The sequence below is a fragment of the Chiloscyllium punctatum genome, chromosome 1, assembly GCF_047496795.1.
Source record: "Chiloscyllium punctatum isolate Juve2018m chromosome 1, sChiPun1.3, whole genome shotgun sequence".
NCBI lineage: Eukaryota > Metazoa > Chordata > Chondrichthyes > Orectolobiformes > Hemiscylliidae > Chiloscyllium > Chiloscyllium punctatum.
This window is the reverse complement of record NC_092739.1, coordinates 74,402,137-74,415,971: the sequence shown is the minus strand read 5'-3', so window position 1 is coordinate 74,415,971 and position 13,835 is coordinate 74,402,137. Positions and strand designations below refer to the sequence as shown.

The 13,835-nt window shown below is 38.3% G+C and overlaps 1 protein-coding gene across 3 annotated transcripts in view; it reads left to right on the top strand.

The window, feature by feature from the left end:
* The window catches only part of nfxl1 (nuclear transcription factor, X-box binding-like 1), a 167,065-nt gene extending 155,630 nt beyond the window's left edge, over positions 1–11,435 (top strand). For 2 of the 3 annotated variants that reach the window (XM_072568811.1, XM_072568801.1), the window contains 2 exons: positions 1,302–1,355; positions 9,914–11,435. In XM_072568811.1, the coding sequence (XP_072424912.1) occupies positions 1,302–1,355; positions 9,914–10,087 (228 nt within the window). In that variant the 3' untranslated portion in view covers positions 10,088–11,435. Of the gene's footprint in view, positions 1–1,301; positions 1,356–5,362; positions 5,720–9,913 lie in introns of those variants that run through there. The other variant, XM_072568820.1, reaches the window with a different exon arrangement.
* Positions 11,436–13,835: the final 2,400 nt, after the last annotated feature.

Here is a 13,835-nt window from a genome sequence, read left to right as displayed (position 1 = left end):
GAAGTTAAATGGTCTTGCTCATCAAGTTTTGGGCGATCTTTCATGGATTAAACTTACAACAGTAAGTAATAAGTTGTCAAAATTGCACATATCTTACATTTTGAACCTGTTCTATTTATCTTTCTTACCTATGATTTCTTAGCTTATTTTTAATAAATGGCTTATTGTACTTGAAATGTTTGAATTATGCCATTTTTATGTGATTGGAACTGAGTTAACGTACATCTATTTAACCAATAATTATATTTTTATATATTAGTAAAATCCTTAATGCTGTGAGTAAAAGTAACTGTAAATTGTTAAAAATCTCTTTGTTAAATTTGTTATAGTCATAAATTCCACTTTATGTTTAATCTTTCTTGCTCAAATTGAATTTTCTGGTGCCACTGATCTCCCCAACGGATTTGCCAGCAGAACATAGGAACATTAGTTTGTTTATGATTGAAGATTTTCTGGAAATTGACAGTTAAGTAATTGGAAAACAGCAATAACATAACTTTTGATAGGAAATGGAAAACCATAAACTCATTAATCTCAAATTGAAGATTAATACTAATACTCATGCAATATTAAAGCTGCATGTGGAATTTGTAATCCTTTTATCATGATTAAGCAACTGTTTTAGATGAACACAGCTCAAAAATGGTATTAAATTGCAGTAGGAATCTTATGGAACAGTCAGCTTCCAATTTAAAGCATATGCTGATGAAAGCTGACCAGGTGGCTTGGATTTTTCATGGATCTCCTCCCGTTTTGTTTTCCTCCTTTTTTAAAAATGAACTTCTCAAATGGATTAATTGTGAATAGTAGCAGCAATTTGGATTTCTTCTTTCAACTTCTATAAACAATGAGTAATAGCATGTCTAATCAAGGTTGCCACTGGAAGAAAAAGCAAAAATTTAGGAAATGTAAAATAAAATTGTATTATAAGTAATGGTTGAGTAATTTCAGTGTGCTGTTTTGAGCCCCTACTGATTCAGTCAATTTTACAAAAATATATCAGAAATATGAATTATGAATACAAATGGACCAGTAGGAGTGGCCACTGGTGATTTTCAGAGCCAAACTATGAGCTATGATTAATAGAAAAATTACTTTTGATTTTTGGAAAATATCTTCAATTAATATAGAAATAATGTAGAAAGTAATATGACCAAAAGATAACGTGCAATTAATTTAAAGCCAGGTTTAAAAGCAGAGCTGGACTAACTTTCTAGAAGTCTTACATGCTTCAGTTAGAGTTTACAAAATTTTAATTTACTTCGATAGGCAATGAATTATTTTTCTATCTCTCTCTTCAGATGAAAGAAGCTGAAGAGAAAGCAGCACTTGAAAAAGAAAGACTAAAACAACAGGTAAGTACCTGGAATAGTGCTCTGCACTATTTTCTAATGTCAGTCAGTATTAATGCTTGCTAGATGTTTGGTAGTACACAACTTGGGTATTGCTGGGGGAAAAAAGGCAGCTTCTGCTGTTTTTCCTTCAGTTTCTCTTGTACTGAGAGCAACTCAGAAGTATACCAACTAGGGGGAAAGTCAACAATTATTCTATATAAGGGAGAGTATTGAATGATTGGCAAGTGGGCTCTGGTAGGGGTATGGTCACGGAGAATGTGCCATTTATTAATGCCTGACAGTTAACTACAAGGACAATAAGATTAAGAGCTGCATATGGTGGAAATCTGAAATAAAAACAAAAATTGCTGGAGAAACTTAGCAGGTCAGGCAACACTTCTGGAGAGAAAGCAGAGTTAACATTTAGAGTTCAGTGACTGTCCTCGAGTTCTGAAATAAATCTGTTTTCTCTTTACAGATGCTGCCTGATCTGCTGAGTTTCTCGAGCAGGTTTTGGTTTTATTTCTGTTAACTGCCAGGCTTTGTTTAAATTTTAAACTAGGCTGCTTGACTTTGATCATGGCATTACCGTCAAAAAAGAGCCAGAAAATGGCTGTCCCCTATTTTGTTAAATTGAAGCAAGTGTAGTGCATGCATGTGTTAATTCTGTCTGCAGAGGACAGGGCTCTCAGTATTATTGTTATTACTATGTTTAGCTTTCAGTACAAAGCATTCTGAGGGAGGTGGTGATGGCATCGCAGCAGTGTCCTTTGATAGTAATCCAAAACCCTCCAGTTCTGGGGAAATGGGTTCAGATCCCACATAGCAGATAGTGAAATTTGAACTCACTAAAAGTCTGGAATTAAAACTTTATCTAATGGCAACTGTATGACTATTTTGATTGTTCTAACAACCCATCCGGTTCACTAATGTTTTATAGTAAACGTTATTGTCCATCATTATCTGGTTTGGCTACATGTGACTGCAGACCCACAGTTATGTGATTAACTCCAAAATACCATTGCCAGCTAAGGCTGCTGCTGGCCTAGCCTGGGGCATCCACACCCAATGAATGAAGTTGTTAACAGTCCTAATTTGGTTGCCAGTATTATTTTTAGCACACTCGTGACTATCCAGGAAAAGCTATATAATTGTGGAATACCATCTAATATTGAACTCTGTGGTGAATTTTGCAAGTGCAGGTTGGTTTGTTATGTTCATTATCTTGCTATGAACAGCTGAAGGGATATTCGGTTAAAACAATTTGTCAGTCTTTGGGATGTACAGCCTACATATCTGGTTTCACACCAACACTATCACATGTTTGTGAGATAGGCAGAGCATCATTTTGGCTTGACAGCAACCTTCTGTTAGTGGTTGTATGTTGCTTCTGCATAGTAACAGTGTGAAGCATAGAGTTTCACCTACTGCTCAAACCTTGCATATACATTTCCAGGGTAATCTGAGGGAGATTGGTCAGTTTTCAGGTTGAAATGTGTCTACCTTAAGGTTGTTCACAAGTTTGCATGATATATAACAAGAATGGAACAGATCATTGTCCTTCAGGTTGGCTTTGATGCTTTGCATTTCAGCATCGAGTTTGCACATTGAACAAATGGTTCAGGCCCTTTTTACAAAGTTGCTGTTAAATCCAATGTTATAATCTTTGGGATCCTAAAGTGCGTATTGACCAGTGAAGGTAGGTTTGCGGCAAACAATAGTAGCAGATAGGTAAAAGGTAAAAAGGTAAAACCCTGAAATTTACCTGGACTATCTCTGACACCTCGCTCCCCTTCCTGGACCTCTCCATCTCCATTAGTGACGACCGACTTGACACTAACATTTTTTACAAACCCACTGACTCCCATAGCTACCTGGATTACACCTTTTCCCACCCTATCTCTTGCAAAAATGCCATCCCGTATTCCCAATTTCTCCGCCTCCGCCGTATCTGCTCCCAGGAGGACAAGTTCCACCATAGGACACACCAGATGGCCGCCTTCTTTAGAGACCGCAATTTCCCTTCCCACGTGGTTAAAGATGCCCTCCAACGCATCTCCGCCCTCAGACCCCACCCCTCCAACCGTAACAAGGACAGAACGCCCCTGGTGCTCACCTTCCACCCTACAAACCTTCGCATCAACCAAATCATCCACCGACATTTCCGCCACCTCCAAAAAGACCCCACCACCAGGGATATATTTCCCTCCCCACCCCTTTCCGCCTTCCGCAAAGACCGTTCCCTCCGTGACTACCTGGTCAGGTCCACACCCCCCTACGACCCACCCTCCCATTCTGGCACTTTCCCCTGCCACCGCAGGAACTGTAAAACCTGTGCCCACACCTCCTCCCCCACCTCTATCCAAGGCCCTAAAGGAGCCTTCCACATCCATCAAAGTTTCACCTGCACATCCACCAATATCATTTATTGTATCCGTTGCTCCCGATGTGGTCTCCTCTACATTGGGGAGACTGGGCGCCTCCTAGCAGAGCGCTTTAGGGAACATCTCCGAGACACCCGCACCAATCAACCAAACCGCCCCGTGGCCCAACATTTCAACTCCCCCTCCCACTCTGCCGAGGACATGGAGGTCCTGGGCCTCCTTCACCGCTGCTCCCTCACCACCAGACGCCTGGAGGAAGAACGCCTCATCTTCCGCCTCGGAACACTTCAACCCCAGGGCATCAATGTGGACTTCAACAGCTTCCTCATTTCCCCTTCCCCCACCTCATCCTAGTTTCAAACTTCCAGCTCAGTTACTGTCTCCCTGACTTGTCCAACCTGCCTATCTTCTTTTCCACCTATCCACTCCTCCTTGACCTATCACCTTCATCTCCTCCCCCACCCTCCTCTAGCTTATCTCTCCATGCTTCAGGCTCACTGCCTTTATTCCTGATGAAGGGCTTTTGCCCGAAACGTTGATTTCGCTGCTCGTTGGATGCTGCCTGAACTGCTGTGCTCTTCCAGCACCACTAATCCAGTATAGTAGCAGATACCCTGGCCAATTTCTCAACTAGGACATTGAGGAAAGGGACTACATTTGAGTGTTACATTTCAAAGGTGAATTTGAGCTCAAGACAGAGCCTATAAGGTGTGGAATGGAATTCTGTTTTCTCCCTGCAGATGCTACCATACTTGCTGAGTTTGTTAGCAGTTTCTGTTTTTGTTTCAGATCTCTAGAATCTGCAATCCTTTGTTTTATTTTTTAGGAAATTCTTATTTGAAGCTCTGTTTACACACTAATTTGTTTCAATAGATGACTGCACTATCAACAGAACCCATTTTAAATGTGTCTACACCATAAACACACTCAACAGAAGCAATTTGCTTTCACAATTAACTATACCTTTTAATAACTCTGTCTGACCATGTACTGTCTGAAAGTGAGGAATTTGACCATGCGCATGATCTCAATTTTGGTATGCTTTCATCAGGAAGAGGTATTTGCTGATTTCAAACTCCTCCACACCCAGCTATCCACCTTTGGGCCTAGTTACTGGTTCCTGTGAAACTTGAGTTATTAGCCCATGGTAAGAAACCTGTGTAGCAGGCAGATGGGAGTAGAAACATAATGCACTTTGAAATTGTCACTTCTCATCTCAGCTCTACTTCCTGACCTCCTGCGTTTCCACATTCCACACAGTCGCTGTCTACCAGCCTCTGGCACGTAAAATCCAGGATCCACTCATTATTTGCCGCTAAAGAGTTTTCTGACGTTGTAGGACACTTTTTGGACTTGTTATATCTCTGCACTGTCTTATGAAATAAATACAATAGTCCAGGACTATCCCATCTGTGCACCCGGACAGGGTTGTCTTCTCTGCACAGTTGCAATTGCTGTTCAGAGGAGGAGCAACCCACGAATCCCAGTGTGACCTCTGCAGCTGCAACAGGGTTGAAACTCACTGTTTGGGAAGTAGAAAATGGCTGAGAATACCTAAACTGGTTCACTTTTTTAAGTTCCTTAGGTTTGAAGAGTAATTTTTCTGATTTAGTGAGAAGTTAAATTTTGTTTCATGTTTTATAGGATTTTCCTGTTGCATTGTTTAATTTGATAGCTGGGTGGTGAGTTGACCTTCTTGTCCTTTTCCTCTGATTCTATTTGACAGGCTTGTATTGGGAATAATCGGGATCAAGAGCCCTCCTTGTCAGTGTGTTAGGTGTTTTAGTACTGTATAAATGAATATTTAGGATTTGGAGAAGAAAGATTAGCCCTATATTTACTGAGTTGCATATTCCCAGTATTAAAACTGTATCCTTTTATCTGCTGATCAACAACGCTGCATAATTAATTTATTTCATCAAAATGATTCTTCTCTATCATCCCTTATTTTGCATTCTTGTACTTTATGAAATTTCATCCCTCTATGACAAAATAATATTTGTGGCCATCCCATAGCTTTTGCTTGATATTTGCACATTTATTTTGATATTTAATATATTAAATATAATATTCAAAAATAAAACGACATTGGAGCAAGGAGATTATAACCCCATTAGCCTTGAAGTAGATTACAGGAAAATTGCAAGAATGTATCATTTAATGATAGCAAATACTGTTCACTGGACTCAGGAGTTGTCTGATTCTCAAGATGCATACTGGTAAAGGTGGTGTGTCTTATCAACATAGCTGATGCTTTTGATGAGGTTACAAAATTGCTAGATTACAGTTATCCAAATTATGTAAAAAAGGCAGAAAACTTAAGAGGCAGTCCTTTGGAATTGATGGGCAGATCTTTAGTAGAAAAAAAAATTGATTATGTTAAAACGTTGTTAATCATTGTGGTGCTACCTCTGCAGGATCTGGCTATTTGTGAATTACATTATGCTTCTCCATCTTAAATGCGATGCTGTTCATGAGATAAAATGATTGCAATCAGATCTCCGATTGGGACAGAGAACCTACGTTTGGCAGATGTCACTCTCCAGAGATGTGAATCATGTTGTTTGAATTAGTAGGCGTGATTCTAAGCAAGTGAATTCTATCCAGGATTGCTGTCTAAATATAAAGTGCAAAAAGATTACGTTATTATAGTAAATGAACCTCAAAGTTCAAAGTCAGTGTTTGAGGCTATAACATGAGCAAATATGAACACAGGACGTTTTTGGTAGGATAATCCCATAACCAACTGCACCAAAGAGTCTTAAACACTTGGTCACCTCGCATAGTTGGCAATATGAAACCCAAGAAAAGTTTCAGAGAAGCTCCGAACTTTATACTGAACTCGTAAAGTCTTAGTTACCATAGGATAAACTACCATTTTAATTCTAAAATACTTTGCAATGATTTGACACTAGATTATATTCATAAGGATGCACTATTTGAGTTTGACTTCTTTTTAAGATGACTCCGGAATACCAGTATAGGAAATTAAAGTAGCCCATGTCACTTTGGCAGTTCTCCATGAAGAGATCACATACATTAAAAGACCAGAGGGAGGGATTCCAGACAGAAGAATTGCAGGCGATGAATGTTAGAGATGGGTGAAAGGGACTTTGGTGCAGGAAGAGGATTGCTGCCGAAATAAGTGGGTATGGAGGTGAAAGTGAAGGAAGAAGAGTCGATTGTCATGTTGTCCTGAAAATCATTGAGGTGGGGCCATAAAATGGTAAAGTTTTGACCTTTGCTAAGTGCAGCTCACTTGGCGTCCAAGAGTATAGTGAATACAGCAAAGGTAGCATGAGAAGAAGGAATGGAGTTAAAGGGGAGGGGAGGAAGAATACAGAAGGACTTTGGTAACTGGGAATTGTTGCAGCTTGTGCCCTTTCACTCCTGAAAGAAAGAGAGAAAAGGTTTCTTATTAAAGCATCAAAGAAGATGAAAGATGAAATGATATTGGGCAAAGGACTGCTTTAAAATTATCTGAAATGGTCCTGATGAAGAGAGAGGTTGAGTGCGTGCATAGTTTGAAATGATTTCTAGGTGATGCTCCAGGTAAGTGTAAAAGATCACATGTCAGTTTGAAGAATAGCCCTATATTTTCCTGGTTTCCTGACCATCCTTTCTTTTGCAACCAGCAAACCAAAAACACTTTTATAGTTTAGGGATCTTAATGAATAAAAATTGACAGTCCCATTTTGAATGCGTGAGGAGAGTCTGCGAATGTGAGAGATTTTATATTTTGCAAGTGTTTTTTTTTCTGTATAATCCATATTTTTGTTCTAATTGCCATGGCAAAAGTCAAAATTGCAGGTACATCATACAACAAGGAGCAAAAGGAATTGTCAATTCAGTAAGATTCTCAAAGTTGTTTTGGAGAAATTCATTACATTTTGCAACATTGTCTTATTTTCTGACATTTAGAAATCATCTGACTTTTTAACCTTTTTTTTATACATTCATGGGATGAGGGTGTTGCTGGTTAGGCAGCATTTATTGCTCATCCCTAACTACCTAGAGAGCAGTTCAGAGTCAACCACATTTCTGTGGGTCTGAAGTCACATGTAGGCCTGAGCAGGTAAGGATGGTGAGTTCCTTCTCTCAACAGCATTAGTGAATTTTCCAACGGTTGGCAATGATGTCCTGGCCATTATCAGCACTTTATGATTGGTGGATTCAAACCTAGGTCCCCAGAACATTACCTGGTCCTCTGCATTAACAGTCTAGCAATAATACCACTAGGCCACCTCCTGCATGTTTTAGTTTTGATGGAATTGTTCTGTATAGCCTGGAAAATGCAAAGACATTTTTTAATTCATCCAAAGCAAAGTAAAACTAATTTGTAGAAAACAAATTAACAATAAGAACAAAAGGGCATGTAATCCCAAGAATTAGTTCTGAAGGAAGTGGAAATTCAAATGTTTTTCATATTCTGTTAAACAATTTTTAGATGTTTGAGAAAGTATCTTGTTACTGTATTCCTGTCTTTAATTCATATTTCTAGTGAAGCAGCTACTTAACTAGTCTATTTGAATATCATGAGTAACATGTATACTTAACTTTTGAGTCTGCATTTGATTTTCTTCAACATTCATTTGCCAACTACAGTCTTTACGTTTACAGTTCCTTTGAATGGTTAAGAACTACTGGAAAAGTTTTCTCTTTCTATTCCTATTATGAATGCAGAAATTTATCAAAAATCCTTCAACAGCATCTTCCAAACCCACTACCTACTTCCATTTAGAAGGACAAGGGCATCATTTATGTGGGAACACCACCACCTGCAAGTTCCCTCCAAGCCATTAATCATCCCGACTTGGAAATATATCTCTGTTCCTTCTCTGTTGCTGGATGAAAACTCTGAAACTCCCTCCCTAACAACATTGTGGGTCTACAGTTATATCTTCACAATCACTGTTAACACGCCTCCTGAGGTTTGTCAGTGCTGAGCTGTCACATAGTGGGCAAGGTAGTAGGTAAGGATGTAAGAATTACCATGAATTGGCTGGGCTTATAAAAGGCCATGTGGGTGATTGGGGCTGAGTGATAGGGGGGTAGGGTGAGAATGGGGGCTAAGAGTGACAAAAGAAGTTTGAAGCGCTACAGGGGGATGGTAGGTGGACATGTGTAGCACAGGCTTTAAAGGTTTATGGTGGATGAGTAAAACGGCCTGGCAGCCTGAAGCTTCTAACCATTGCTCTATGCCCCACTCATACTCATTTACCTTTAACCATCACCATTCTCCTTACATGACCCGCCCACTTCATCTACCATGCTAACTCATAAGTACCCACAAGTACCCAAACACTAAGAGATAGGGTGCAGAATGCATCCTATTGAGAATAAGCACTGTTGTACATAAATGTGTTTTTTGGCACTTACTGTTACGTCTTGACATATTGGACAATATTGGATTTATGCATGTTTTACTCACAGTCCAAGAGACACCTGCTGCCAGTCTGTACAGCTCCTCCAAGGTCTCCTGGTACCATATGTGCAGGGTATGCAAGGAGTATCCTGGGTATCCAGAAGAAATCCACTGAGACCAGACCTACTCTTACATAGAATATTATTCTTAATTAGAATGTTAATTAGACTAAGTTTCAGACCCCAAGAACTCCCAAATCCGTTTTCAGTGGAAGCAGCTGGTCATTTAAATGACTAGATGCCTCTGGGACTGATGCATGCATGAATAATGGATTGCCCCACAATCCCAGCCCTGCAAAAATGAGAACTGCAGGATTAGGTGAGACAATTTGAGATTCCCAATTTCTTCCAACATTTTTGCCTCAACTGAGACATTCTCCATTGTGGCAAAATTCAAAACCAAAGTATTAGCAAACTTTTTAAATGTGTTAGGCATAACAACCAAGCCAGGTCCTGTTCTATCATTGGTCTGCATGATCGGGTGCACTTTCTCGTGAGGGTCAATAGAAGCTGATACCGTTGCCTGTCTTTTCACCTATCTCTAAAATCCATTGGCTACTTACAACATATTGTCCCAAATGTGTCTCTGGCTGAGTTCAGCCAATGTAGCAAAAACCAGAAAATCTCAGGTTCAGTTTCTGATTATCTAGCTTAATACCATAAATGGTATTGAATCTTTACCTCTGAGCAATTGAAAAAGCTATTTCAGTTTTAAGTTTATTCATGCGTATTTTTATTACACCCAAATATGTCCATGACCTTTATATCCAGGTGGAGTTAGAAGCATTTGAAAAAAGACTAAAGGGTCGCCGTAAGAAAAACAAGAGACGGGACACTACAGAGACTAAAGAAACAGCTTGGCAGAAATACAGGAAGTACCTAATGATCCCTGGTTGTGGAATTGTTTTGGCAATGATTGCTTTTTATCTACTACAGCTAAATTGAAGAAATTGAAAGCCGTGGTATGGTTTAGAAAAAATATACATAATATAACAGAGTACTTCTAAAAATTAAAATGATTATATTAGAATGGATCCCACAATTGAAGAACTTTTTTTGTGCTGAGCTTACTGCCAACATACAACGGTTTACAAATGTAATTGATCAAAATGCTTTTTGATTTATGCACATGACCAACCACAATTAACTTTCATGTATATATGTTGTATGAAAACTCAGCAATACTTTGTGTGTATTTAGACACGTGAACTAACTTAGATGTTCAACAAAAACAAAATCACTATAGAGTGTTCTACTTGCATATAAATATGAATTTTATCTTGGAACTGACAGTATATGTAGTTTGCATTACCATGGTTAAGATTGTTTTATTTGCTTCTGTGATCATTTGGGTTAAGTAGGACCAGTTAATGTGTGAATTTCTTGATTTTTAGTTTACGTGAAGCTTTTACTTTTTTACTGTCAGTCCATTAATTGAATATTCAATGAAAGTTGCAAGCCACCAAGCAGAGTTATGTCTAGTTTCTGAATCAATAGAGATAGTATAGTTGACCCCAGTTAACTGGAATGTTTAATTTGCTGATTGCCTTGCCATTTAAACAAAACTCTGTGCTGTTTCAGATCAAATAAATAATGCTTGTCAGCTGGGCTTTATGTGCTTTTTATAGCACTGTAACTATTCAGAGAAGAAATCAGCAAACTGAAACGTAATGAGCATTGAGACATCACTAATGGCATAAGCACACAGAGGGAAATTTTAAGTCTACTATTATTTTACATTTCAAATGACTGAATTACTCCCAGTTCCCCATTAAACTTACCATAGAAAGTTAACTGGCTTTCCTTTTACTGTCGAAATGTATGTCTTGGTTTTGATAAAAAGAAACATTTGAGGCAAAGGGTCAAACGTTCCTTTTTACACCAGTTATGTTGTACTAATTTTGCAATTGTCAGTAATTTGAAAGTTATTCAAAACCACCTGGAAACAACTGATATGTTCTATAAATTAATTCCCATGGGAAATTATTGATAAAATGAATTCACAAGACTGAAGATATTTGATGCAGGATAATAGAATTGGTTTGCATTGTCTGCCCTGTTATATGTTGCTCTGTATTGAAATTTATCTTTGTGGTGTGCTGAATGTTGCATTAATTTTCTGGATCTATGATTTAATAAATTAATTGTTCTGATTTAGTGATTATTTATTTTACTGCACTGAGTAATTTCTGTTCTCTAAAACAAAACTGAAGGTTTTTTTTATAAGAAATGTGAAGTTTTTTTGTATAATTAAGTTCCTTTTATTATTAAATAAACTGGCAGTCAAAATTGAGAGATGGAAAGAGCCCCACAAGATCACTGTCTTTTTACTCATCCATGCTGCACCACCTGATTCTTGGATTGGATTTAAGCATCTGATAACAGTGGTGCTTCATTTTGTGAGCATACGAAAAATGTTGCAAATCTATTTTATTTCATTCTTCTCGTGTTCTAACAGGTTCCTGGCCAGCTTGATAATTTGTTGAAGTATATTTGGAGGTGGAAGGGGAAGAAAAGAAATTATGCTGTCGGGGTTTGTTGATTTTATGAGCTATTTAAGTTTTCAATTTCTAGAACTTTTGTTTTCATTTTCCAATTTGGAATTGAACTTATTTCAATTGCCAATACTAAATTCAAAACCTGGCCTTCCTGTGTTATCTGTAAGAAATGTTTATTGTTTATTGATCATCTCTTTCTGTTTCAATCTTAGGAGTATTGGTCACATAAATATTGAATTAATTAGAAATGAATCATTTAGATTAGAATGCATCATTTCAAAATGGACACTGTCATAGTCCCCATCGTGCAGGTTTTGAAAAGACTATCTACATAATCAAGACAATATTGAATAAGTCTATCATCTTCAACAAATATGAGTGGCGTCATATGATTCTTTATTTTTCTATTGGAGCTGTAACCACCAACTTTGGAACATAATTATTCATAGAAATACCACTCCCTGAATTGCTGGGAGATGTTGATTAGCAGCTTTAATGCTTTGGCATCATCTTCATTGATTTGCATGATATTCTCCTGGTGCAGAATTAGCATAGTTCGAAGCCATTACAGGAATTCTATCTTTTTGGTCGGTAGAGCTTTATACTCATTCTCAAGTCTTCATCTTGCTTGAATGGTTTTGATCTGACTAGGGGAAATCAACTGTCAGAAAGCAGGTGTGTGATGTTTGAAAACTGAGAAGTAGAAGTTCTTCACAATGTTTGAGAATATGAATTTGGGCTTGGAAAAATACTCAGATTACAAGTCTTCTGGTTCAGCCTGAATGGGGATGGAATTGGTAGTGAGGGTACAGAGTGAGCTACAGGAACAGTAGATATTAGCTTTGGTCTTCCCAAACTAGAATTAATAGTCAGGAGTGGAGTGGTCTGAAGTAGGCCGAGAACAAAACAGCAGTGTGAAGCGGGAGGGGAGCGGACTCAGTGGGTTGGGAGTGAAATGGTGTGAAGCAGACAGGGAGCAGATCGATGTGAAGCATGCCAGGAGCAGGGTAGTGTGAAACAAGTAGGGAACAGAGCAGTCTCTGGCTCTCTGTTGTCGGGAAAGTATTAAAGCTTGTTATAACAGCGAAATAGCAGACTGTTTAGAAATGCATAATACAATCAAGCAGAGTTAGCATGGCTTCATGAAGGGAAAATCGCACCGAAGAAATTTTATTACAGCTCTTTGAGGAAGTAAGTGGAGTAAATAAGTGGGATCCAGAAGATGTAACATAGTTGGATTTCCAAAATGCGTTCAGTAAGATGCCACACATAGTAAGAGCCCCTGGTGATGGTGTAGTATATTAGCATGACTCAATGATTGACTATTTAATAGAATAGTGTGTTGAAATAAGGGAGCTATATTTTCAGATTGGAAACCTGTAATTAGTGAAATTTCTTAAGGTTTAGATTTAGAACTGCAATTATTTACAATCTCCATGAATGACTTGGATCAAGAAAGTATGCGTATTATCACCAAGTTTAAAAACTTTGCAAAAATAGGTGGGAAGGAGGGCAGTGAAGATGACTTAAAGTTTGCAGAGGGATATAGATTGGTGAAGTGAATAGCCAAAACTTGGCAGATAGAATATAATGTGAAGAAATATTAACTAATGTACTTTGACAGGAAGGACAGAGGGACTGAATGTTACTCAAAAGAAGAAAGACTGCAGACACTGCAGCATAGGGATTTAGGTGTCCTCATGCATGAATCTTAAAAAAACTATCATCCAAGTTCAGCAGGCAACAGGTAAGTGGAATGTTGGCCTTTATTTCAAAGGGAATTTAATAATAAACGGAATCTAATTTAATAATAAACTGCATAAGGCACCAGTAGGACCACACCTAGAATACTAGCAACAGCTTTAGTAGCCTTATCAAGAAAGATGCACTAGCATCTGAGGTCATCTGGAGAAGTTCACTAGGAGGGATTTCCTTATGAGGAGAGTTTGGGTGGATTCAGCTGGTTCTCAGTTTCTAAGAATGAGGTGACTTAATTAAAACATATTATTGTTAGGAGAAGGTGCTTCGGGATTGTTTTTGCTTGTGGGAGAGACTACAACCAGAAGGTCTAATCTCAGAAAAGGATACCCATTGAAGACACAGAAATTGAGAAATTTATTTTCTGAGGGTTGTGAACCTGTGATTTTCTTTTTAACCAGAAGTAACCATGGATTCTAAATTGTTAAGTACATTCA